Source organism: Herpailurus yagouaroundi, unplaced genomic scaffold, assembly GCF_014898765.1.
Source record: "Herpailurus yagouaroundi ecotype Mexico unplaced genomic scaffold, PumYag 28, whole genome shotgun sequence".
Classification (NCBI taxonomy): Eukaryota; Metazoa; Chordata; class Mammalia; order Carnivora; family Felidae; genus Herpailurus; species Herpailurus yagouaroundi.
In genome coordinates, this window is record NW_024412376.1 from 54,614,260 (window position 1) to 54,642,259 (window position 28,000).

General features: G+C 32.1%; 1 protein-coding gene across 3 annotated transcripts in view; it reads right to left on the reverse strand.

The window, feature by feature from the left end:
* The window catches only part of PCDH10 (protocadherin 10), a 62,172-nt gene that overhangs the window by 26,396 nt on the left and 7,776 nt on the right, over positions 1–28,000 (reverse strand). For 2 of the 3 annotated variants that reach the window (XM_040473950.1, XM_040473967.1), the window contains exon 4: positions 21,726–22,031. In XM_040473950.1, coding sequence (XP_040329884.1) covers positions 21,726–22,031 — 306 coding nt within the window. Of the gene's footprint in view, positions 1–15,835; positions 16,113–21,725; positions 22,032–28,000 lie in introns of those variants that run through there. The other variant, XM_040473957.1, reaches the window with a different exon arrangement.

The following is a 28,000-nucleotide window of genomic DNA, read 5'->3' on the forward strand; positions in this document are numbered from 1 at the left end:
TAGAGACAGTTAAAGCCCATTACCCCTTCTAGAAGTCAGAAACACCTGCCCTCTGTGTCCTGAGTAAAAGCATATCATAAACTGAAAGATCGTTTAAAAGGAAGTCTCCATTAGAGATCTGTCCAGCTGAATAATCAATTCATTTAACTTTCCTCTATCTTATTCCTGAGACATTTTTGAGGATTCTCTTTAAGAATGTATTTTTTTTTCTGTTTAACAGTAAAGTCCAGAAATAAGCATAGTAGAGGTTACTATTAAAAGTGGGTCACTGCTTGATTTGTCTTTTATCTTCCCACTTGAACAGTATTATATTTGTTTTTATATTTTAAGATATAATCGTACATTGTCCATATTGTAAATGTTTTTCTTTTCACAAAAAAATGACAAAAAGGTTTAAAATTTTAAGATCCAAATAAGGCATAATTATTATGAATTACAAAAAGCTTGAAAGCCTTCTGTTATTATAATATATATTGTCTTTTGTCTAATAGTACTAGCTTAGTGCAGCATAATCTTGAGGTCTTACATTTATTTCGTAATACTCACACCATCCTCATGTTAAATTTCCTTTTTTCCTTTCATCAAACAGTATGCTCTTTATTTTAGGTTGACAGAGCTAAGAGATTATAGAATACATTTAGAAAACGAGAGTTCATCTGGAGAAAGTGGTTCCCATATGTAAACTTGATTAGTTTTTTAGAAAGAAAAATTTATAAAATGAGTGACTCAAACAAGCCTTCAGAACAATGCGAGAAATATGTATTAAATCCAAGTGTTTAGTTTAGTCTTTAGATTTATGTAATGCTTACAATGTAGTTTACAATTAATAAATGTTTATTAAAAGTCAAATTCATGGGTGTTCGCAGAGAGAGGCAATTGGCAAGCGTAGTTTTGTGGTATAGAATTTTACACCAAGAATGAGCAAAATGGATCATTTCTGAGAGAAAACAAGCATGTTGAGCATATTCTTTTCAGAAATATTAAAAAGAAAACCATTGCCTGCCGTTTTCATCTTTCAAAATGGCATCACTTGGACCAAATTCCTATACAGGAGCCTCATACCTAATCTATTTGCAGTTTCAACCTCTCCCTCCCAGAAATCCAGTGTTAATCGTCAGTCAGAAGAAACTTTTCTTTTTGATTAGCAATTAGGGACACAAGGGCCCTCTCTCTTCCCCAAAGGAAGATGAGGTAATTTGCATGATAAATCCCTTTCTTACCCCCGCTATGGGAAAGCAGCCTTGCCTGGAACAATCCTTTCCTTCCTTCCCTTCGTTTTGCTAATAACTTTCTTGCCCCACCTTTCTTCTATAAAAACCTTCTATTTTGTGAAATTCCTCAGGGGCCCCCTGTATTTGCCAGATCGGATGCTGTCCAATTGGTGAATCATTTAATAAAGCCAATTAGATCTTTAAAATTTACTCGGTTGGATTTCTGTTACTTAACAACAGTCACCATCTCCCCTAAAAATCCAAAGTAACCAATACTGCTATATTTCAGTTGTGGTAAAGACTATATACCAATTTGAGGCTATGGATTAAAAATGAATTAGGACTCATATTCTCACTAAGAATGGTTATGTACAAAGATACTTTATTTTATAAGCTGGAATGTGCTCCCAATATCAAGTAGAGGTTGATGTACTGTACAAAGCCCTGAATTTACTACCAGGGAAAATTTCAGAATTCATTGCTCAAAATTTATTTTCAAGCCAAACTTTATCATTATTTAAAAGATTTAACAACCTTCAAAACAGGAGCTTCTATCTGTCCACAAGTACAGTCCACAACTATGACATATATCATGACCCTCACACAACTCTGTATGAGGACATGAGTCTCCTGAAACATCATGGGTTCTTTCTAGATAGAGGATCCATGGGCTTTTAGAAATTTCTATATACCTGCGTGTGTTTATGTGCATATGGGTATGTGTTATTTAAAATGACCTTCTCACAAAGGTACATTTACAACTGGTTCACTAGAAAATATCTACCCTGTGGGTTACTGCGACCATGTCAACTATCACTACTATTTTTAACAGGAAAGCTGTACAATTATAATAACTCAATTTTGTTTTTAAAATCTTTAATTCTAATTAGCTAAATTAATTAAGAGTGCTTTGAACTCTACAGCAAAAACCAGTGATCAAGTATCAGCTCCTTTAATTAGACAATACACTTTGATTATTATCATTATCTAAATTGATTCAAGCTAGATATCTAAAAACACAGTAATCATGCATAATTTTTCCATCTAAACACAAGAGTGGTCAGTATTCTAAATATCTGTTCTTGAAATATTAAAACCATTAAGCTTTTAAATTATTTATGAAAAAATAAAAACCCATATGACAAGGTATTGCATAAAAGTTACAGATTGAAGGAATCATCTAGAAATGTGGAAAATTATGCCTTAGAGGTGTAAGAAATTTTCCCTGAGAGGGGAAAAATAGTAGAAGGCGACAATACCTAGCACACATTGGCCACTCTGTCAGGCTCTCTTGATGAATAAAACCACCTTGCATCATTGGTATCTTAAAATCAAAGCTGGGGATTGAGTTAGTTTTTTAATACTTCCATCCCACATCAGCATATAGTTAGGCAATAGAACTCTAATATATATTGCCCTCTATGTTTATAATATCATCGAACATTTTTCTGGAATCCTTTATCATAATCCACTAAAATGTGAACACTATGATTTGTTCCAGAGTTATTTGAAAACCACATTTTTTTTTATGTTGGTAATAAAGAAGTACCCTTGAAATATCTCTTGAAGACAAGCCACTCAGTTATCTTGCTTTAATAATGACAAAGGATGCTTTCATTTAAGTTACACAAATACCATTAGTTTGTGTATCTAAAATTCTAAGAGGATATCCTTATACTCCTTTACAGAATAAATGGTTCTTCTTTTTTCTTTGACAATTATGAGCAACAACATTTACTGACATTTAGACGCTTGTATTTCAACTAGTTTTCTTCAAAACAACATTATAAGGAGATCAAATTAGTTATTTCCCTGTAAGGTCGCAATTAGCATTAATTTTCAAAGCAGAAGACATGAAAAATGCCTGAATGGGATCTGTCATTCCTACAGGTATAAGGGTCTTATGTACATAGACCTATCTGCAACAAACATCATTGTACCACAATATTAGATCAATTACTAGTGATGTGTGCACCTTTGTCTTTTATATGAAAACTAATCATAAATTCCAGCAATGAAAGATAGGAAAAACTTTAAAAATAAATACATAAAACCTTCATTTAAAAATATATAGCTATGTATCTAATTTATTAACCACTAATAACCTACTTAAGCCAAATACAATTTCAAAATAACGTAAGTAAAACCTTAGATAATTAAGCCATGAAAATAAATGCAAAATCTTCAGGATTGGGAAATAAAATACTGATGACACAATTCACACAAATTTATTTTCAAAAAAGACACACACGATACACACAGCTTAGAAATTATGTATAAAAATATGGCTGTATATTTAATATACTTAATGATCCGATTTCCCCTAACATAACTCAGTTGCTTCTATGTGTAAACAAAGAGCAGATTAAAAAGAGGAATTTGCAGGCTCAGATAGGGGTTGAAATGCTGACATACTGAGAAGTGAAAGCTGACCACTGTTTTTTCTGTATTCAGAAAACAACCCTCACACTCAACCATGTCAGAAACGCCAAGACTACGTATGGGCTTCCATAACGCCTTGAGCAGGATTGCCAGATAAAATACAGATGCCCTTACATTTGAATTTCAAGTAAATAATGAATAATTTGTTAGTATACATAAGCTCCATGCAACATTTAGGTGTCATGTCATTTATTTGTTAAACCTGGCAGCCCTATCCTAAAGCATCTGTTTCATGACACCACAGGTGACACTAGTTACTGCTGAGGTAAATGGTACAGTGTTTTCTAGAAAAACATGTTGCGTTACATTTTCTAATTATTTTATAACACTATAATTCCTAAATTTCATATGTATTTCAGTCTACAATGATTTACAATTAAGATAACAATTTTTTTTAATTTAAGATTGAAAATTCAAAGAAGAAAATAAATAAATAAAAATAATAAAATTCAAAAGATAGAGAAATGAAATGCAGTTATCTACAATATAAATTCATATGCAATGAATTTAATATCATACATGAAGGCAATCTTTATTGTCATTTAAATTATTTCTTTGTATCATGATTAAATTGTAACCTTGGTTTTGAATGAAATCTTTGTTTTTATGAGATGTGGATATAGCATATTAGATCACATCTTCTTTCTCTTTTTGCATAGTAACATAATTTTTAATCATTTATTCTAAAATCTAAGCCTATGTATACATTTTAATTTTAGTTATTTCCTAGAAACTCATTAAACCACCTCCCTCTTGCCCTTTCAATTTAACCTATCATCAGATAATTAAAGATTTAAAAACTGATACGCAGTGAACTATACTCACCTTTAAGATAATCGCAAACATGCGGATTGTTGAAACAAGATCACATTATGCTTGTTAAAGGTTAAAATAATTTTAGTTATGTACTAATTAAATGACAAGATTTGGATCCTTAAATAGTTGTTACATCTCATAACTTTACACTTTTGTTTAAATAGGATTAACCTTAATTACTGTAAATATTTAACCACATAATAAATAAAAGTAAAAGTCATGTTAGACACTTAGTAGTTATGAAAAATACCACAATAAATCTAGAAAATAATTCAAATTTTAAATAATCGATCTTTGCTGGGTCAGCAACAGATTCTGGTTAAATAGTATTGGCAGTGTATGTTTATATATAAGATATCTATATCATTATTAAAACATGACAAATGTACAAACCTACCTACATATCTTACGATAAAGTTCTCACACAAAAAAATCAAAATTCTACCTTATGGAAAAAGAAGTATGAGATAGTCAGTTGCCACAAGGCCATAGAAAAAGAGTTGTCTAAGAAAACAATTTGAAAATAACTTTTGCAATAATGATGATGAGTAAAGATAACAAAGACTTAAAAACTGTTAGTTACACGGAAACCCCCCCAAACCTAAAGGAAAGTCAGTTAAATTGCCTGTAGCCATAGTTATCCTGTATTATTAACAAGTTCCTGCCCTTGCCCGTAATCATGTATTTAAAGTGGATCTCCTTTTATGTTCATATTTAATTATCTTATATTGACTTAATTTTTACAAATATGTTTGTAAATTATATACAACAAACCATTGAAACAATATATTAGTTAAACGAGCAGTTGGTGATGGTGAAACATGAGGCTTAGGGAGTTTTTAAAGAAAAAGTAATCAATCAGAAAAAAAGAATAAAAAGACTAATACAGTTAAGGCCAGAATAAAAAAGACAAAGAAATTATGGAAGGTTAAAAATTGATGAAACCCAGGGGAGAGTATGTTAGGAGTAGAAATGGTTAGGTTTGGAGGATTGTTTGTTTGTTTTGGCATTAAGAGATTATTACAATTCTATTAATTTGCATAAGTCGGGAAGATGCCTAGATAACCAAACAGGAAAAAAAAAAGTTCTCTCTTAGTTTCAAGGTGTTTCATTTATTGATTCGTTGATGTAGTCTATAAGCATTTATGGGTGTTTACTTTGCTGTAGACATCATTCTGGGATTTGAGACTCTAAAATGAATACACATGGATTCTGTTCCAAAAGAGTTAACGATTCAGTGGTAAAAACAATATTTTACAAGATATTTTAAAAATAACAATCATGTATAAAAAGCTAGAAGAAGTTACAAGAAGAATGCATATCTCTTTTTGGACAGGCTTCATTATTAAAAGTAAAGTTAGGGACGCCTGGGTAGCTCAGTGGGTTAAGCATCCAGCTTTGGCTCAGGTCATGATCTCACGGTTTGTGGGTTCGAGCCCTGCACTGGGCTCTGTGCTGACAGCACAGAGCCTGGAGCCTGCTTCGAATTCTGTGTCTCCCCCTCCCTCTTCCCTTCCTCTGCTCATGCTCTGTCTCTATCTCTCAAGAATAAATAAACTTAAAAAAAATTAAAAAATAAAAAGTAAAATGAGTTGAATCTTAATTGACGAGTATGAGATGGCTAAACAGATGTGGTGAGGAGTGGTTTTGTAGGTGAGAGAGCATTCCAAAAAGAGAATAGAATGTGTCAAATCACAAGAAGCTGACAATCACTGAATGACATACAGCAAAACTACAGGCAGGGTTTAAACATCAAAAGCTTATAAAGCTACTGAACATTATTGTGGTCACAACAGGGAGCTTCTCAAAAATTTTAGAGGACTATCGAAGTCAAATGTCTATAAATATAAATTAATACTCTACTTAACAGTAGAAGCCAGATGGAAAAACAGAGGGATCTTCATTAATTTTGGTGAACTAAGCACATAGGACCGGGCTTGGAGAATGCAAAAGAAAGTATACCTGCGTCTCCTCACAGAGCCCAGCAGAGAGGTTTATACTTTACATATCTGGAAATAATTTGCATTCCACCCTAAATCTCCCAAATGTAATAAATTGTTTTGCAATCAAATGACTGCCTGGGTGTTTTGGAGCTGATAATTCAATATTAAAGATAATTATGAAAGACAAAAATTGGTGAAAGGACCTGCTCGAAGAAGTGATTTGGTCCCAAATCTCAAGCCTCGGGTAGTGTCAGCAGCAATAAAACTAGGCGCCTAGAGAAAAGCGTGGGATGTTTTTCACACACATTTTAACAAAGAAAAATTAAGGCAGATGATGCTCATAGCCTAACATTAAATTTACTTTATAACCATGAAACCGAAATTTTGTCAATAAAATATGGCTCCTGAGTTTATTCTTTCAAAGAGACACTCACAGGTAAAGCTCACCCTAAGAACATCTGGGTCCGCAATTCACAAAAATAGTGAAGACACAGGAACAATTTTAATTGTTGCATTTAAAATAATATATTTTAAGTGATTTAAGGTCACGTGCATTTGATCAAATCTTTCCTATCCAAAATTAACCCCTGTCATATCTCTGCCTACTAGAATTTTCAGTTATCACCTTACCTTGTATCTACTTTTCACTTCCAAGAATCTTGATACAAAAAGTACAGATTTTTTACAGTCTCACAATTACCTGTGACACTGTGTAAAAAATTTCATACTTTTGATATATATTTTGCTTTTGATACATAATTTTTCATCTTTTTCCATTTGATTGAACTGTCCTGTCAAGGGTGTTCCTAGCTGGTTATTAGTTTTTCAATCAAAATGTATTTCCTTTCCTTCAGTAGTTGTATATAAGAGGGATGCAACCTTTTCCCAAACATTCAGTCAGAAGATTTTACAACCATCCTTGATAACTATTTTCTTTATCTTTTATTGCTACATTTAGAATTCTAATACTTCCCTTTTTTTTTTTTTTTTTTTTTTTAATTTCTCTTAAGGTAAACTTCAGTTGTCATTCTCCTCCGGGGTCTTATTGCTACGAAGCTTGACGACTGGAATACACTCTGCTGATAAAACAAAATGCAAAACAATACCGTACAATACATCCTTCCTGACTTCTCTCTGAATAGTGTCCAATTTCTTAAGCCTGGGATTCAAGTAGTGAATTGGTTACAAGTAAGTGCTTACTCTAGAATCAGGTGTTCTCAAATAAAAAGCCTAGCTCTCAGACCATGGACAAGTTACTGGACATCCCTTTTTCTTAATTTTATCATCTGTAAATGGAGACAGAAAACTTATTTCATTTGCTTATTGAGTAAGGCTTCAATCACTAGTTCATCACTAGTGCTGGGCTGACAAGTTCTTAACAACTCTTAGCTACTATCATTATTAGCATTATTATTCAAAACACGTCTTCATCCATCCTAAACATAACTTTCAAACTTTAACTTCCACTATTCCCTCTGGATTTATCTTATAGATTTGGCAACTCAGAATACTCACTTCTTCATATTTATTTGCTGTCTAGTTCCACATTTTTGTTCATTCAACTTTGTCCTCCTAGAATGCCATTTTTTCTTTATCAGTTAAAATCATTCAGATAGTGCTCCAATAATGGCCCAAAGTGGAGCTCTATAAATCCTTCCTTGGTTATACTCTAAGAGATCTTCTCCAAAGATAGCCAAAGACATTATAATAAAGTATAATAAAGTATTTATCTGTTAATGAGATAAGAAACTTAAAGTACAATCACCGAAAAACTGCATTTTGAGAAGAGAGAAATGCTTAATTGCCGTTGACATTGCAATTTCATTCACAGATATGTAAATGAAACAAAGAATTAAATCTGCTTTAAAATTTCATTTTTGCCAGAGTTGGGCAAAAGTACTATTAAATGGAGGAAATTTCATCATTTTATTAAAAAAATGAGATATTTTTGTTTGCATATGAGGCATGAACATAAAAAGACATAAGAAAATATAATGCTGGATTGTAATCGGGCACTAAAACTTAGTTGTTAGGTCTCTTGTTATTCAGGCAAAATAGCAATGTACATATAAGGCAGTATATATGGGATATGTACAGGAAGGCGGAGGACAGAAAACAGAGAAACATAAAATCACAAGAGTTACGTAAGACAGCCCGACGAATAAACCATAAACAGAAAGTAAAGTTTGGATAGTCTTTTAAGAATTTCTCCAAACAAGGCTAGGTAAGATCATTTGCTAGTCTTATGTTATTTTTAAAAGACAAAGTTACAAAAATATAAATATAATGCTGGGTGAGAGAATTCGGTTTATCAGATAATAGGATTTTAGGGCAGAAAAAGAGGCAGGGAAATATTGGAGTTCCTGCATGTCAAATACTGACTTATGGCAGGCAGAGTCTTTGGGATATCTTCTAGAAAGACTCTATTTTCACATAGTAGCAGACTGTTCTCATTTACTTTGTGTGATGATTTGGGGGCATCTGTGTCATCTACACAGAGATATCAGAACTTTTTGGAGTAACAATGTCCTAAGGCCAGAATTTACTCTAATGGGCTAGTATAATTGTCGAAATGCAGATTATGTCAAATTAGATACGGGCATCTATTTGTACCACTTAAAATTTGGAGGGGGGGGGGCGGGGAGCCCCAAGAAACGTAAGGTTTCTTTTTTCAAATATAATATGCTGCTTCTTACACCGAAATAAGAATCTGTTGTCTCAAAAGTGTATTCTTTGTCAAATTATTTTAACTGCTTGTTGTACATGATCAAGTATATTTACTCACTGTAAATACACAAGTTAAGTAAAATAATGAGAATATATATTTTTTTTTAATTATAATCATGCTCTGTAACTAACATCACCACAAAATGAATACAACCCAGTCTTTAGTGGGCATCATACCTTTGGTTCTATTCAATCTGTCTCATTGGTTTTACAGATGAAAAAGAAAAATACGGATGCTGTCCTTTGAAAACATATGTATTATGTGGAAGAATATATACTGCAGATGTAACATAGTGATATATCGTGAAAAGAACATTTGGAGTCTGATTTTTCTCTGGGAGTAAAAGAAAGCATAATTAGTTCTATTTAAGCCAGAATTTTAATTTTCTCCATACTCAGGCTGATGTCATTGTTCCAATTTTAACCGAATATATGGTTGCCTTGAACACTTAATGAGTGCCTCCTTTGGGCCAGGCACTCCCTGCTTTAGATATGATAAATAATTTAATCTCTACAATGAGCTTTCGAGGATCTATGTCACAGATGAGGAAAATGAGTTACAGGAAGGTTAAATGAATTCTAGAGGTCACACAGCTAGTAACTGGTTGGATGAGTATTAGAACCCCGGGTAGATTGGCCCTGTAACCAGAGCTCTTAATTATACCACATCACATCTCTGATATGAGGACAGACAGAAAGACCTACTCTTGTAATTATGTAGTAGACTATGAGTCCAAAGCAAGTATGCACATACCTTAAGAACAAAATCAGAAAGTGATATTTGCTGGAGTTAAAAATTCCATGTTCCCATATAGACAAAATGGGAAAAAAAATTAGTGATGCTTAGGAAAACCTACCTGAAAATAATAAGACTAGAGTATTTTCCAAGTATTTGCTAAGACCACAATCCAACTAGGTAAGTAGGCTGTGTTTCATGTACATTTTAAAGGAAATTGAGAACTTTTCACTAGTGTTGGAAAATGCCAAGTTTTGGTTATTCATTTTTGTTTTTTTCAAAATTATCTCAAAAGAGGGCTGGTAGTTAGCATGAAGTATAGCGTGGGAGGATATCAATAATTAAAAATGCTTTTGCATATTTCTGGAATGGTGCAGAGCAGGTGACACTGAGATGACCTGATCTGAGTATGTTGATCTATGCTCTAGGGCAAACAAAACTGAAAATCACTGTGCCTAGAACATAGCTGGTGCTCAACGGTAAGTTTTCTTGAATGTGTGTCATACTGTTTTTGCCAGTAGCTTGGGTAGATCTGCCTAAAACAGCTGGTTAAAAACTTTTTTACAGTTCTAAACTGCCATGGCACTACTTTATAATAAATAATAGTATTACAAATAGTAGGACCTATTGACATCCTCTGACATTAGAAAGTAATTGAAATATGAAAAACTTTGAAAGATTAATGAAGGGTATAGAATTAAAATTAACTTCAAAGAAATATAATATGCCCTTCATAAACTACATTAAATGTTTTTATTTAAGAGGAAGATAACATTTCCCCATATTAGATATATCAGCACACTTTCTCTATTAGCATTATGAAAATATAATTTCTATGAAGAATTCCTACAAAGCAAGCAATTGAAGTTCTCAAGGATTATGTCCCTAGATCCCAGGCTCAATTTTAAATGTGAGAGATGAAAATTAAATTATTTAATGTCAAGTATTTCCTAAAAATAATTCTAAGTAAGCCTGAATTAAAAAAAAATAAGTTTCTTAGTAATTTTAATGAGTCAATATTTTATTTTTATAATTTGAGAAATAATTGTCTTCATTCCTTATATAATTTAAAAAATATCATTTTCCCAAATCCTTAGCTTAATTTAAGTTCAAAGGAGTTAGAATTCACTCCAATCCATCAACAAAAGCCATTTCTACATTGTCTAATACCAAACAATCCCTTTGTCTCTATAAAATTAAGTATATTTATATAATCATAAAATATGAATGTATCTAATTCAAAAATTATTTCATGACCCTTGATTGATAAAAAGAGCTATCCCCTTACAGCACTGGTTGTATATTTACGAAATCAGTGCCTTTATTGTGTCTTATTTCATCTTTTCGTGCCTACAAAATGGGCACTCAGTAGTAGCTAGTACTGTTATTAAATTTAGACTTAATGTTTAGCTAATACAATTTACCGTTACACTGTTCTTTTCATTTTCTATTCTTTTTTTAAATTATTTTTAATGTTTATTTATTTTTGAGAGAGAAAGAGAGAGACACAGTGTGAGCAGGGGAGGAGCAAAGAGAGAGAGAGACACAGAATCTGAAGCAGGCTCCAGGCTCCCCATTGTCAGTGGGGCTTGAACTCAAAAACCATAAGATCATGACCTGAGCAGGAAGGAGTCAGACGCCTAACCAACTGAGCCACCCAGGTGCCCCTCATTTTATTTTCTTAAGTGCAGAATTAACTCCTGCTTTCATGTTACCAAGCTAACGCTCCATTTACTTTCCAAAATAAAACCCAAAATGTAATGATCACATATAGTCGGCTTGCTATATCTTCCAATATAATTAAGAAAGCTTGTATGACTACTAGGTTTAAGGAGTAGGCAACTTGACTGTGAATCATTATTAATGGCTGTTTCATTTTTTGTTTAATTGTGAGCCATTTAACAGTAACTGACACCAGGGATTTCCTTAAAATTCAGCAGAAGATAATATGATACCAAAATGGGAAAATTCTTATTATAAGAGAAATAAGTCAGCTTGATAAAGATTCAATATTTGACAAAGTAAGCTATTTAAAATCTATAGTCATGTGTCTTCCTTTTATAAATTATTATCATATATAATGTGAAGCTTCACATTTTTTAAGTTGCAATGCATACTTTTAATATACACAATCTATGTTATGTATTTCATATAAACAATAATTAAATAATTATTCAATAATTTAATAAACATTTTACACTTAGCTTTTGCCCTCTACACATTTCCCCAAACTTCCTTCTAAAACTATGATTTCTCAATTTCTGTTCTTGGATAGTCAATCATCAATTGCAATTCATTGTGTGAGAGGGAATCAAAGGCTTTAAGAAACCAATTTTTTTCCCTTTCAGAATCTCTAAGAAAGAATAAGAAGTCATCTATATAGAAACAGGAAGGGAAGGAAATAGATAAAAACCTAGGCTTCCTCAATTGCTTTTCCTTTGTCCTCCAGTAAAATTGAGCCTCATCCCTTTCACTCCTTCACCAGCCCCAATGCCGGGAAAAGTGTTTTGCAGGAAGTACATCACAGGGCTAGAAAGTGCCATTCTACCAAATCACAGTTGACATATGCCTACGTTTGTAGTTTGTAAAGCTTTCTAGGTAAAGTGTTTCCATATCTCTCAGGAGAAAATACCAATGTCGGGGTCAGGATATTTCCCATAATGTGCAATTTACATCTCTCAGGATGCAATATAGATCCATTTTCTCTTTTCTGCTCTCAATAAAGACAGATTAACCGATCACTATCTTATCTGTGTAGTATTTGTTTAAGCACTTAACATTTGTTAAGTCACCTCTCCCCTTTCTTCTCAATTCACAGTCCCTCAATCCTTTTAAACTCTAATCAGATATGCTATTTTCCAAAATGTTAATCTCTTTATTTTATTAACTCTCCCTTCAGCATCATGGGTGCCAGTTTGCCACAGTCCTCTAACCTAGACTCAAAGAAATGTGAAATATAGACATTACGATTTTTCTACTCTCTTGTTTTAATCTGGTATTCAAATCAATATATTTAAATATTTGTTTCTATAAAACACCTCGAAGTTAACAGATTATGTTTCAATCAAAAATAAAGATGTAAAGACAGGTACCAAGCATTTCTGAAAGACTAGATATGACAAGAATTCCAAAAAATAGCAAGATAAATCGTGTTCAAGGAGAATACATGTTAACTGGTCTTTTTAGCTTACACATTTTAGGCTCTGCTGATTGCTTTCCCTGTATTAACAGAGAGAATAACTGGCTATTACATTTTAGTGAAACAATTACATTATACTATTCCACTTATTCAAATTATATAAAACTGAAAACCCAGAAAAACTAAATTTGGTTAGGGGCTAGGATAGTGGCACCCCCTGGGGTGGTCATAGCTGGAAGAAGACAGAATACAGGACTTTTTTAGGTACTTGTAATGTTTTGGCTACTCGACCCAGTTAATGTGGCCACTGATTACACACGTGAGCTCATTTTGTAAAAACTGGAGTTATACATCTGTGATTTTTGTATTTTTCTATATACATATTATACTTTAATAAAAAGTTTAAAAATAAAAATGAGTTGCCATGTATGGAACTTATTTCAAGCATGAATCAAATTAATTGTAAGTGTAAATAATATTTATGAGAAAATTATGGAGATGGGAACAGTAACTAGACAATCAATGATAGTAAAAACTTTCTTGTTGAAGAGGAATAGGTTCTTGTGGTGATGTTAAAAATAAACTTCATCTTTAATAAACATACGCTGAAATAGTAATGGATTAAGCAGTCAGAACCCTGGATTTGCTCTAAAAATGTGAGGAAAAAGACAGTATGTTAGCATTTGGATGAAATAAATTTGGCCGAAACCTGATAATTGTTTAGGCTGGAGAACATGGAGAGTTTAGTACTATTCTGTCTATTTTATATGCTTGAAATTACCCATCATTTTTTAAAATGTTTAAAAGTAAAATTTAGTGGAACTCTATGAGCTCCGAGCAGTATTGTTTTCTGTTACCATAGTTCTCATAAAAAACGTTTGAGGTAAATCAAGAATCAAGATACATCTACCAAAACAAAACTAGGCTTCATGCTCTCCAGTGTAATCATCTGAGGAGTATTTCTCTGGCAAACAAAACTTAAACCCACACCATTAGTAACTGGCAAGGGGACGAGTTCTTGTATAAGGTTTATCAACAGTGGGGAAAACAAGTACCATCGTTTTATACTAATTTTACAGGTTAGCCTCCAGATTTTCTATACATTTTCTAAGAATAAAATGATAGCAACTGTCAAACTAGAACATCAACCTCCCTTTCTATGGACCTATTCCTAAAACTATTTTGATTAAACCTACAAGTGAGATATTTCATCTTATGTACACCATCAGGTATATACCATCAAGACAACATGTATGCTTATTCTACTGTTGCCGTTGTTGACTCGAACTTTCTACCATGTGTTGTACTTTGAGACAAAACCCAATGATATGTTCAGTGAGCTAGGAGACAGACCCTTCCCCATAGCTACTTCTTTATCCTGGGTGATTCAAAATTTAACTCAAGAAATATACATTTCTGGCTTTATTTATGTATTTCTCCTAGGCCTGGGTCTTTTCATCTTCTTTAAGGCACTTATTTGAAGATTTTAACAAAAGCACATTTACAACTATGCTTTTTATGGAATAATGCAGTCATTGGCCAACTTTCAGCTGAAATATAGTGACTGGCATAAATATAAACCTTAGGACACTTGATAACAAACGAAGTCACTTTTCTGGGAAGTATAAATTATATGATTAAATATCCAGCACAGGTAACTTGGAATCTGGTACAGGATTCTGGCTGATAGCAACATTAAAAGAGGAAGAAAAGTCCTATTCATTACAATATTTTTGCAAACACTAAAAATAATGTTTTCCTTGTAATACAGACACCTATTTCCTCTACAGGTCAATTTTGCTTTAATGTGCAATGTGAACTGGTCCTCAAAAAGTACAACAAGCACCTTAAAAAATAAAGAAACGGACCAAAACCAATTGCCACTTATCTGTTTCTCAAAAAGTGCCAAATTCTCATGTTTAACTGTTTCTGATACTGAAGTAGCCATTAGTTAAATAATCATGCTCTGTTCTTTCTCTGGTAACCGATAGATATAATTAAAAATTAAATTAAATTAAAGACATAATGCTTCTATATGGGATGTCTATATGCATAAACGCATCCATATAACAGAATCATGACTACAGAACACAGAAAAAGGATTTACAATCACTTGTTAAGCTCATTGTTGAGCTCAATGACTTAAAAGCTGTCAGTGGTAGTTTTTGTTTTGTTTTGTTTTGTTTTGTTTTGGTTTGGTTTGGTTTGGTTTGTTTTGGTTTGGTTTTGGGTTTTTTGTCATTGATTATTTAATAACACTCTACTGGCCAGATTATAAAAATTTTGTTGAAATGAAGTTCACATATACTCTTTTCAATCCTCACAGTTAAAAGAAATGTATCTCCAGTAGAAAGAATACAGTATGTGCCTAGGTATAAGGTACAAATATAATTTCATGCAATGTATCAGTTAACAAATCAGAAATAAAGCCCTGAATTTTATCTGTGAAAATTTCTAGCTTATAATTTGTTTTCATCCGTGTCCTTTTGTATGTAATTACTTTTTCGGGATTCAGTGTTTCCAAATTTTCTATACTGTCCCCACCTAAACTGATGTAGGTGAGTAGGGGCCACTAATGCAGTAATTAGGAAGTCTTATGAACCTTGATACAAAACTTCCAGGATTTTATTACACTTTGGGAAACATTAAATTGACTCACATTATGTTAAGTTCAGTCTTGATTTGAGAGTATTATTTAATCTTAAACACTAAACCTCAGAGTACAAAACAGTTTCCAAGCTCTATTATCTAAATGACACTATCTGATTCCTATTAAAAGGACTTCAGAAGACGCAGACTCACCCAAAAAAAGTCTGGCACATTGAGTATTGAATAATGTTTAATGATATTTATAAGCAATTGAATTTATATAATCCAGACTTCTTTACAATATCTTTATAACTCAATGCATTTAAATTTTGACCCACACATCTTCAGTATGATGAGGCAGGAAAAAATCCCAGGTAGATAATCCTTTTCATTGAATAATTCTATTTATATTTTAATTGATAATCTTCCTTTGTTAGGCTCACATGGCAGACAAATGCTTATATGGATTTATTTCCAATGTACAAAATAAGAAAGAGGATGGAAATGATCTGTAATATAAAATCAGGTATATAAATAATATTAATATGCTAAATGTTTGTTCAATAAAATGCAAAGTATGCACCAAATAAACTGCTTTAAATAACTGATGGACACTCACACATGGAGTGTAAAATACTGAATAAAGATATAAATTACTTTTAGCAATTTTTTTCTATATACCCTTAAATATATATTTTATTGAAGTATATATCTGTGAATTAAAAAACAGAATTAATAACATGCAAATAAGTAATTCCTACATGGGAATTATATAAGAAAAACAAGTGATGATACCAGAGGAAAATTTGGATCTATTAACTTTACAAAGAAATGAAAGATGGGACCGAAACCATGAGAGCTGTTAGTAAATAAAATATGTCCAAAAAAGCTTATCTCAATGACCTGGTAAGAAAGGGGAGTACTTAGAATTGTAAGAGAACTAACAGGTAAGAAACAAATTTAACACTTTTTTAGGATATAAGTTCTTAGAATGAATCAAAGGGAAGCCTCAAAGCATAGAAAAACTCCACCTATATACATAACAAAGCACCTTGGTTGGGTGCATTTCAATATTTTGAATGAGTTCACGATCTACTTCCCCTTATAAAAACTTGGAGGTAATAGCACCAGAGAAATACAACTAATTTAAAACATGTTAAAAATTAGAAGAGAAGAAAGTTTGCCTGGAGATTAAAAACAACTGCAGACGTGTGTGTAAATGAAGAGCATTATGAGAGCATTAAAGATTATTTGGATACTTTAAAAACACTCATTCAGCCAGTCATTCATTTTTCATCACATAATTATTTAGCATTTATAATATGCATAGCCGGGTAATGAGTCTCAATACGCCAAGAGAGTATTGGATACTAACTAGTTCCAATGCACCCAAAGGCACACATTTTAAATGACATGTGATAAGTCACAGAGAAGCACTGATGTCTGAATAAGTAAAAACAAATTGCCTACAGAAATTGCCATATGTATAGATGTACAAATGAACGGTTCACCTCAGAAGATTTTTACAGCTTCCGATGTAAATCATATTAATTGAGGTAGACCATTACTTAACGAAGGAAGAAATAAGATAATAGTATAATATCTCATTTATCTGGAGGTACAGGAAAGTTCCAGGCAGCTGCTGCATCAGCTAACTGGAGTAATGATACCAGTTGTGAACAGATGATCATTTTTCAAAGAAGTAAAATATCATAAAATTCAGTGAACATTCAATCTAACAATAGATATGCAGAGAATATGAACTGGGATTGAGTTATCATTTGTGTCCTGTTCACGGAGTTGAGGTGTGTAAATTATGTCGATTATGAAAGATCAATTCTTAATCACTAAACAAGGGAATTTAATGAAAAATAGAAGGACTGGTGTGATTCAAAGACTAGAGATGTGTCACAAAGAGATAAACTAAAAAAGTGAGAAAGTTAGGCTCACAAATCTAGAGCTATTCTTATAGAGAAGAGTGAGAGGAGTAAAAGCCTCAGAAATAGGATATTATAGAAAAGTAACACAACCTGGAGACAAAGGGAACAGAAATTAACATAAGTACTGGGAAAAAATAATCCTGAAAAAGATGTGCATCTATTTAGTGATGTATGGAGCTAGGAGACAGGAATGTTAAAAAGGCCACATACAAGAATGCTTATTTGTGGACTTTAATATTTGAAAAAGTGATGCTATGTTTATGACATTATAGGAATATACAAATCCCAGAGAAAACACTATATGAAGATATGTAAATATGAGGGTGCTGTGTGCCAATAAGAGAAGTTGTTTATTTTGAATCCTATGTACACTCTTACCACACTATTGAGTTCAACAGATTAAGAAAACTCACAGAAGGCAGATTGAGATAATGAAGGGATTGAAAGAAATGTGACTAAACAAAACATGCTCTACAATTTTAATCAACTGAAAACTTGAAGTGCACCATAGAAATAACATCGATGCCCAAAAGAATTTTCTCAAAATGATGTTTACTGAAAAGAAGACTACGTAAAGTGTCAGCAATTTTTCAAATGGAATGTTTCAAAAGTTCTGACACCTTTTCTTGTGTTAAGAGCAAATTGAATTGAAGTTTGAAGGGGATTCAAAAAGTAGGCAAAATTAAAATTAGGTCAGGAGACAGCTCGTAATTTTTTGGCATGCATGGACTGGTCTAAATGACGTGTAATACGAAGGCAACATGAACCATGACACTTCAGTAAATCGTTCTTTACAGTTCTAGAAACCTAGAATATTTCATGAATACAGTATTTAAAAATTAATTATGTCATTGTATTTCTTCATTTCATTCAACATAATTTATTATCTCATGACCCTTCAAATTAATGAAAAAAAGATTTTCACAAATATATTTTAGATGAAATTTCATTGGTTATTGTCTTTTGACTGTTGCCAATTCTTAGGCACTGATTATATTTATCAACAAGAAATCAAATTTCCAAATAATGAATCCTGATATCCTGAAATCCTTTGTTTCATTTAGGCTTATTTGAACCGAAAGATATGTCTCATCCACTGACAAAATCAATCGTTAAGTGATGATGTTCAAAATGTGTAGCCAAAATCATAAGCAAGAATGATTGCAAAAATAACATAATTGTTTTAACTACTGGGTTTTTCTAAATTACCTTGATAATACAGCTTTTATCAACTATTCTGGAACTTAAACTATTTTTATGCTCCTTATTTGCTGATATTATTCAGAATGTGTCATTTGAAAGACTGATTTTATATAAGGTGTCTATAATACTAAAGAATTTCATGAATTCTTCACTATAAAATGTGATGTTATTTTTAAAGTCCAGGTAATATTTTTTGTGTTTCATTTTAATAAGTGTTCAAAACAATGATTAACTTTTATTAAAAGTTAAAGGGATACTTTAGAATTTCTTATTATTCTAAAAAAGATAAAGCCAAGCTAAAATTCATCGGCATTTTAAGATAAATCTAAACACTGAGTTTTGAATATGACCATATTCTACATATTTACATTTATTTCTTCAGTCCTTCAGTGTATCCCTTTGGTTTTTACCAGAGTTTTAACAAACTACAATATCGTAACAAAAATAAGAGCAAACAAGCTCATAAGGTGTTCATGACTAACGAGTATTAATAGAAACTTTCAAAATCGCTCCTGATTTAAAAACGAACTTTCATTTCATTAAATGCATCACGTATATTCTTCACAGATTTTTTCTTACACATTGGAAAAAAAAAAGAAAAAATATACTTGTATGTGAGCATTTCTTTAAAAAAAGAAACACAGAAACTACTTTCTTTAACATGTGCATACACGTACTTTTATGTAAAAGTTGGTTTCTTGCAAGTTTAAATTTTAAATTTTGCAATCACAAGTATAGAAACAGGAAATCCTTGGGCACAGACAATGATCTCATTTGTATTATTAAGCATATTAGCATTTCCTCATCATTTTATAAATGGCAGTGGTAGCTTCATTAGGCTTTATTTTTAGAGCTCTACAAAAATAACCAAATATACAGTTGTTTTTCTCAACATCAAAATGTACGTTATGTTTACTAAAGAACTAAATGCATGTTGAGCAAAATAACACTCTATCTCAATAATTATTTAAACATTCTGATTCAAAATAAGTTATAGATGTCAAAATTTTAATTTAGTTACGTAAGGGACATGCTTTCAATTTAGAAGATGAGAATACTTCCATCCCTGATGATAAATAATACAAATATGAATGACTACCACCATGTGAATTTGGAGGGCAAAATGATCAGGCATGGTTTTGATTTATAGTTTACATTATTAAATTAACCATAAAATTGACTATGTCTATTAATATCGGGCTCATGATGTAATTTTAAGTTAATATTAAACACTAAAAGTTGAAGTCATACAAATAGCTAAGGAGAGTATAAGTAAAAACAACAAAATACTTATATTTTTGCTTCTTTTTCACCTAGGGCACGCTTCATCCCAAACCCTAAATTTTGAGTGGTGTGAGCTGGCTAAAACAGAAAAAAAATAGTTTTTTAGAACTAATTTATTCTACCATATCTGAGTAATATGGAAAAAAATCTTAATTTTCTTAATTAAATGATATATGAATTCTTTGATTTCTAGCAACACACATAATAACTATTTTAGGTTATTTTAAATCACTAATGTGTGTAGATGTGTGAGCTAAACTTTAGGACTTTAGCATCCAAATTTCATCAGTTATGATGTTGGACATTTCAATACTTTCTAAGTATATGTGGTCTCCTTGCATTTTATAACGCCAAAAAATAAAGCAAAATAAATATCAATAGTTTATAGACAGGAGTAGTTATTTGGTTCTGAAATGATATGGGGTAATGGTATTTCCAAGAAATCTGAAAAGTTGAATTGAATCCTTCATAAAACAGTTTAATCGGTGTTGCCATCACAATGTATGTTTCCAATGGCAGATCCATGCCTTTATCAATGTCTAGAGTAGTAGTCTTGTCCTCGGTGTATTCAATTCATGCCTTTCATATTTACATTCATGAGTTAAAATATATGTTCTTCTAGTTTGTCTTTCCTTTAGGTATTTTTTTTCTATTTCCCTCCCATTCCTGAAGTCATGAAAGTAATGATACATCTGCAAACTGTTTTATTTTTGTTTCTAGCTTATGATCCCATGATTTTCTTTTCTTTCTTTTTTTTTTTTTTTTTTGTACTAGGGGATGAAAGTAAGAAAACACCATGTACGTTAGATTTGCAATACAAAATAAAAGTCATCTTTTGATTGAGTCTTTGTGAGTTTCATCCTTATCAAGTATTAGTTTATGTGGTTTGACCAAACTATTGAATTGTCAGTGGTATTTACCGATTAACTAAAAGAAAAAAAGATTCCTATGTAGCAGAGAATAATAGGATAATTTCATTACCAAGACCCTCAAAGAAATATACTACAGAATCTCTAAGCATTTTTATTTTCACTGTGGTTGTATAAAAAAATCCACTTAGAGAATATGGTCCCAATATTGAAAGAGAGGAGTACAATTTTGAACATCTCCATTGTTAGAAGAATGTATTATTTTAAGTAAATGAAGAATATTGCTTTATTCGTATGTTTCCATCACATAGTTCCTCTGATTCTGACCATATGAACATATTACTAAATCACGTTGAATGGTCAAAGTGATAGCTGCGCTGATTTCTTAATTTAGCCTAAAATGTTTAATGTCACTGTGGGAAAAGGATGATTATGTGAAAATGCTGGCATCAATAAAAAAATGAGATCTCCCAGTGACTCAAGTGTCAAGAGATGTTTTTCCATCTTAATTAAGCCCTTCAAAACACATGGAAATCAAGTAAGCAAGCGAGCAATATTCAAAGGAAATATGAAATGCATTTGAAAATTGTTTTCAACATCAAAAGTTATGTTTGATTGTTGCCAACAACCATGTCCTAACACAGAAACCTGTCTTCCTGTTAAGATATTCATTTTTCCATAGTAAAGGACTGCCTGCATCCAAGAGTCACTTTTATCTTTGTTTCTGAAAAACAACCTGAGCTCTATTTTCACTAAGAAGAATGGCATGTTGAACTTTATTCCCTCAAAGGGAATACTTTGATAAAGGCTTTTATGTAATACTTACTCAAATATGGTGGTTTGTAAGGCGCTCGTGTATTAGACAGCAGTCCATCCAGCTCCTTCCTCTCCAGGGTGCTGTGAAGGGCCTTCTCTTTGCCAAAGGTGGAGAAAGACCTCTCCGCCCCAGGCTGGGCTTCTGGAGTTTCAAACACCTCAGTGTCTGGAACAGAGTCCATGCCAGGAACATGCAGATTGCTGCGATAATCCGCAGCCTGGCGTCCATCCGCGGGGACAAAAGAAGGCATCCAGCACCGATCTGAATGGCCCAGCGCTTTACATTCCTCAGTACAGTTGGAGAAGAGATCCATGCCTGTAAACAAAAGGGAAACTATGGATCCAGGTTTCACTAATGTGAAAGATTACAGGTAGCGTAAAGAGTGCTGGGTGAATGAGTTTTAACAAATTTTTCTTGCCTTAACCTCATAGACATCAAAAATGTCTTTGTACTATTGTGCAAAGGGTTAGACTCTTCTAGCAAAGAGGACCTTAAGGTAGATAGATCTTTCTAAAATTCTCAGAGTTGGGAAAAAGCTGTGGGGAAAAAAAAAAAAACAAACTAGGGAATGGTGAGTAGAAAAAGAATGAATATTTTTAAAAATCTCTGGTGAAATTCATAATAGAGAAAAATATAAGTATAAAGCTTTTATAATCCATAATCTCTAATGATGATAAGGCATCCAACATGTTTATTTTTCCCTTAGAGACAAAAACATCAGAAATACGTAAAGCACAAATGATGATATTTAGATTAAGAAATCTAGACATTAAACAGAAAGTGAAATCCAAGAGAAATACGGCACACATATTGATAAACCAATAAATAACAAGAATGAAACAACATTTTGTGAGTGGCCAAGAGCATGCTTTCTTAGCATCTCAGAAAATGACCCTAAAAGGTATAGCTCAATGACATTCTGGTAGCCCATATTACTACTTATTATCGCCACTGCAGACAAACCCAGAACAAATGACTATAATTAGTGAAACCAAGGTAATCAAGTGTAATGTGAGTCAGCTGCAGATACTATTGACAAATACCTTATTACTTGTTTCACACTGGAAACACTTGTCCTAGTGAACACAGAACTGTTTCCTTACTAATCCTAGGATACTAAGATTTCAAATGACACCTTCAAGTTTCATCGTCTCCCACAGATTGACAAGACTATTAAATATTATCTGGTTGTGACTCAAGAAAGCTCAGTTTCTTAGGCAAAGCATAATAATTTTGAGCATTATAGAATACTATTTGACATTCATTTTGGTAACTACCCCTATTCAGAGAAACAAGTACATAAACCATAATCACATTTTAATATTTTTCTAAACATACTAACACATTTATTGTGCATGTTTTTAAACAGGATCAATTTAAAATAACTCAAGTATGATTATTCTGCATAAAAGAAGCTCTCAAATGCATGAGCAGTCTGGAAAAACGATGAATTTCTTTTTTAATCAACAGAGTCATATTTATTTAATGAACCCATCTGATTGTTTCTTCTTACAAATATCAGGAGTGATTTTGAACTCTTGAGTTTTGGTTTTTAAATTCCTAATGGCCTTTTGTCACAAACTGCTTTACGTGTTTGTGTGTGTATATATTAACATCTGTATATATAAAGTATAGAAAATAATTTTTTTCAGAGTATTAATCTTCTAGATTGTCCACAAGTATTTTGGAGATAAGAACAATTAATTATGTAAATTATGTTTAAAGAAATAAAATGAATCTTCTTATCATATATTAATCTCACTTTATGACTTTTTTATTTTAAATTAAACTATGTATAATGCCGAGTCTGGCTTCGATTATAGTGTTCCATTGATAATTGTCATGCATAAGCCTTGAAATAAATTACTGATCAGTGAACTGTTGAGGAACTTAAACGTGAGCTGAAACCTGGATAAGGAACCAGGTTAAGAAAGCATGTAAAATATGTCAGTGTTTTTTTGACACCAGGGTAGCTGAGGTTTGTTTTTTTTTTTTTTTCCCTATTTCTTCACAGAGATATTTAGAAAGAAAAAGAAAAAGGAAAGAAATTGATACACATTGACATCCTAGGTTGGTAGAAGCTATAGAACCAAAGAGATTTATATTTTGAATACTGTACTAGAAACACTCCCTATTTGAAATATGATAGAGCAAAAAAAAATTTTTTTTGATAGATGGAATTACTGTTCAAAGTAAAATGATTGTGAGCAATTATTTATTTTAAAATTAAATCCAAATCATAATTAAGTTTGAAGTTGGTGGCATTAATACAAATATTAGGATAATACTACATTATTAAACCATAATAAAAATGGGTATTAATGCAAAATTTGGAATACAGTTTTTTCTCACATGACCGATGAATATCATTTTAAATATACATGATACCATTAACAATCTTTCCCATCTTTTTGAGCAGCTATACTCTCAAGTACTCTCCTAATTTTAAATGTGATCATCTGTCTTATAGAAAAAAATTAATAAAATAGTCTCTCAACATTATTAAGATGTTGTATGTGTTAGGAGGTACTTTTAGTAGAACTTGTTTAATTAAATAGTTTATACTCAGTTGCGCCCATTTTCTTTTCTTGAAGTGTCTGGTTTTCTGGTCTTCAGATTCTTTAATTATTAGAAACTAGTTAAAATTCTCTCAGACGATGTAATCAAGTTCTCACGAGTCAAGAACCCGTACAAAAATGATATCATGTGCATAACAAGAAAAATGAGAAATAGGATGAAGTTTTATGCTGGAAGAACAATTTTACTTGACAGAGAAAACACTTGTAAATGATGTTCTTACTGAATTCATGAACTAGTCTTTTAAAAGTGTGATTTCCACAGTAATACCACACAGCTATATGTAACCAGAATGAAAGATAAGGTGCTACAAATTGTGCATGAACATACTCCACCAGTTTTACTGACAAAAGAAGTGTACCAGTTTCTCAGGAGGAAAATGTCAGACTCAGAAGCAAAATTAAAAAAATAATAACATAAAAACTACATCAATACATGTCAAATCATTTGTCTTTTAGATACATGATTTGAGAACCAAGTAAATATACCTGTTACTTCCTTACTTGAGGGAGTCACTGAAAGACTAACTATTCTTTTCTTTCTTTTTTCTTTTTTTACCTTCTTTCATTTATCGCCAGTCCCATTAAATATACTGTTTAATGGCCAAATAAGCAGAAGTATGTTTAAGTTCTGTTGTGATAAATGATTACATGATATACAGGAATGCCAGGTCTTCCGGGACAGGTGATGTATTAAAATGTATGCTTTTCACATTGCCCTTGGAATTTTTTAATAGCTCAAAGTGAAGGCCCCAGAGAAAATAAATTTAAGGTGATTTTTATATTTTCTCATTCGAATGCCCCTAAGTATAGAACCTGTGAGATTTGTTTAGCAGAAAAATACAGGCCAAACCTCAGTTTTGAAGTTTTGGTAATTTCTAAGAATCATCTCAACATATATATATATACATACACACACACACATATACACACACATATGTATACATACACATATACATATATACACATATACATACATACATATATATATATACACATATACACACATACATATACATTACTTGAAATTTCTTCTCCTAGTTATTTATTTTTCCCACTTCTCAGAAATAATCTGTTCTACAAGGCATGACAGCTGACGTGATAGACTGCTTGTTATGCAAAGATATATTTAGACAAATTTTAAAATACATATTTTTGAACTGGCAAGTAACTTGTTCTTTATAGTCAGAGGCAGTGCTATTACCATTGAGAACAAATCATGATTTCAAAAATATTACAATTGTATTCAGTTTGTGGTGTTTTCTGATGAATGTAACAATATAAAGTTATGTGTGCATTTCTTTCTCATGCACCAAGACTTCATAAAAATGCTTAATTTTTCGTAACACGATAAATTAATTTTAAAGAAAATCAATACTTAATTTTTTGAGGAAATTTCCAGTCTTCCTTTAACCACTTACCAACAACAAAAAAATGGAGAGATATTAATTATAACCGCAAAAATTGGCATAAGTTTTAGGAAAAGATAGCTTGGACGCAGATATTTATTAAGATGATTCACTCATGAAAAAATCAAAACATGTGCATCAAAATTTCTCCTCATTTATCAATCTTCCAGTGTGTTGATATTTTTCTCCATTTTCTCTAATATTTTGTCATATGCGTTTTTCCAATTATAAATCTCTCTGTAGCATCAAGTGGCAGTTCAGATTTTCACCAGTAACACGAATAAGCTTTTGCAAACAATCATATAAATTCACTTCATTTACAAATCCAGATGCTAATCTGCCAGTATCTACATTCTGAGTGGAGCTGGGAAAGGGAAATTTGTATTGATGATAAATCAAAAATTGTCTTGTTGGTCTTGTAAGAATGGTGCAATCACTGAATATGTTTCATGGTATACTTTACAAGTTTGGAAATACTGGCAACTCCAGTCACTTTGTTTTTTTAACATGTAGCCAAATTTTGACCGCATATCCTGCATCGATCTCAATAATTAAAATTAACACACCTAGTCTAAGTTTCCTTGTAACTGAAGGTCAAACGTACAAGGAAGAGAGGTTTGACAATTTTCAGGTAAACTATAACACGTAACATTAACAGAATCATTTATTAGGTTGTCCTTTTCAATATATTTTTTAAGAGGACACAGATATTAGAAATAAATTGATAAGTCTAATAGTGTGCATATCACAAATATTTAATAAGCGAGGCAAAAAATTCTTATAACTAAATATATCTCCTTAGATGTGCCTGTAATAATGTTAAAATGTTTAAGAATATGCAACTAAAATTTTTGTATCACTATTCCAAATCAGAAAAAGATATCTTAATCTCATGATATAATAAACCAAATTGAAACCATATTTCTTTTAAGTACACTTTGACTTATTTGTGGCTATTTAAGCTGTGATTAATCAGATTTTCCTCTTGTGATGGTTTATGCATACATTTACCACATCTCCCTGGACTTCTGCCATATCTAACCAATACATCAATAGCACACTGAAAAAAACGGAAAGCACCTTGACAAGGCTATAGAAAGAAAATGCCACAGAGCAGTGGTCAAGCCGAAGAATTTCACACATGGAGCCAGGTGCAGTAGAAAACTGAAAAAGCTTATGTGATTCTCTGTGCAGCTGCCTCCGTGTTTAAAGCCCTTCTATGAACAAGATTGGTGACTCCAAATGGCTTAGAAAGGAGAAAAGCAAGGGGGGGGGGGGGGGGAGAAAGAACAAAAAAGAAAACTATTCATAGTAGAATAAATAGAAGGCATATCGAAATAAATAAATACAAAATAATGCTAACAGAAAAAGAAATCAGGGATAAATAAAAAGTTAGCAAGTTTAAACAGGTGAAGCACTGAGCTAAATAGTGTATATAATGAAATATGGAAGAAGGTACACACTGAAGTAGAGATTTCAGAGTCTGTATCTTTCTAATGTTATTTTTCCATGGCAATCTGGTGTTCTTCCCCTAAAAACTAGCTCAGTGAGATTTGCTGATGTGTATGAATTTTTTTTTCATATCCTAAACCTGGATATAGACGTGCTATGAATAATATTTCCTAAATATTACACAACTAGAAGATCATTAGTACCTGGCATTACAAGAAAATAAAACAGATGTACTTATTTCCCTGAAATGGGCTTAACTTTTAGGAAATATTGTAGCCACTTGGTGTGAAGTTTATAGGACACAACATCAGTAGGGACTGGAAAAAGTCATTAAGTAGATGGATTTCAATTCTCTGCACTTAGAGTTTCATACTTAAAAAAAGAAAACACTTCAAAATCATTCTTACCATAAAATTAGACATATTAAATCTGATTGCAATTCAGCACACAAAGGTGAGATTACTTCTTAATACAAGCGTGTCATTACAATTCTAAAAGAGCAATTATCGCACTCAGTATGTTGTGCCTGCCTTGTAACTGCCAAGGAAATACAAAAGTAAATTGTTAATTCTGTGATACTTTTCGTGTTTAAGAATGTAAAGACACAGGCAAATTTTACCACTGATAAAGAAAAATACGAACTGCCTTGCTTTTTGGAAATTTTTCCAGTACACAATGTAGCATTTTAATTTTCCTTGTAATGCTTTGACATCTCAAATAATTTGAAAGAAACATTACCGAAATGGCAACAGTGAGTGCCTGTGAAATAAAACAGCTACTGGGAAGACGCATTGATAAGAATATATTCCCATCCATCTTCCAAATTTAGCACTTTTTGCAGATGTTT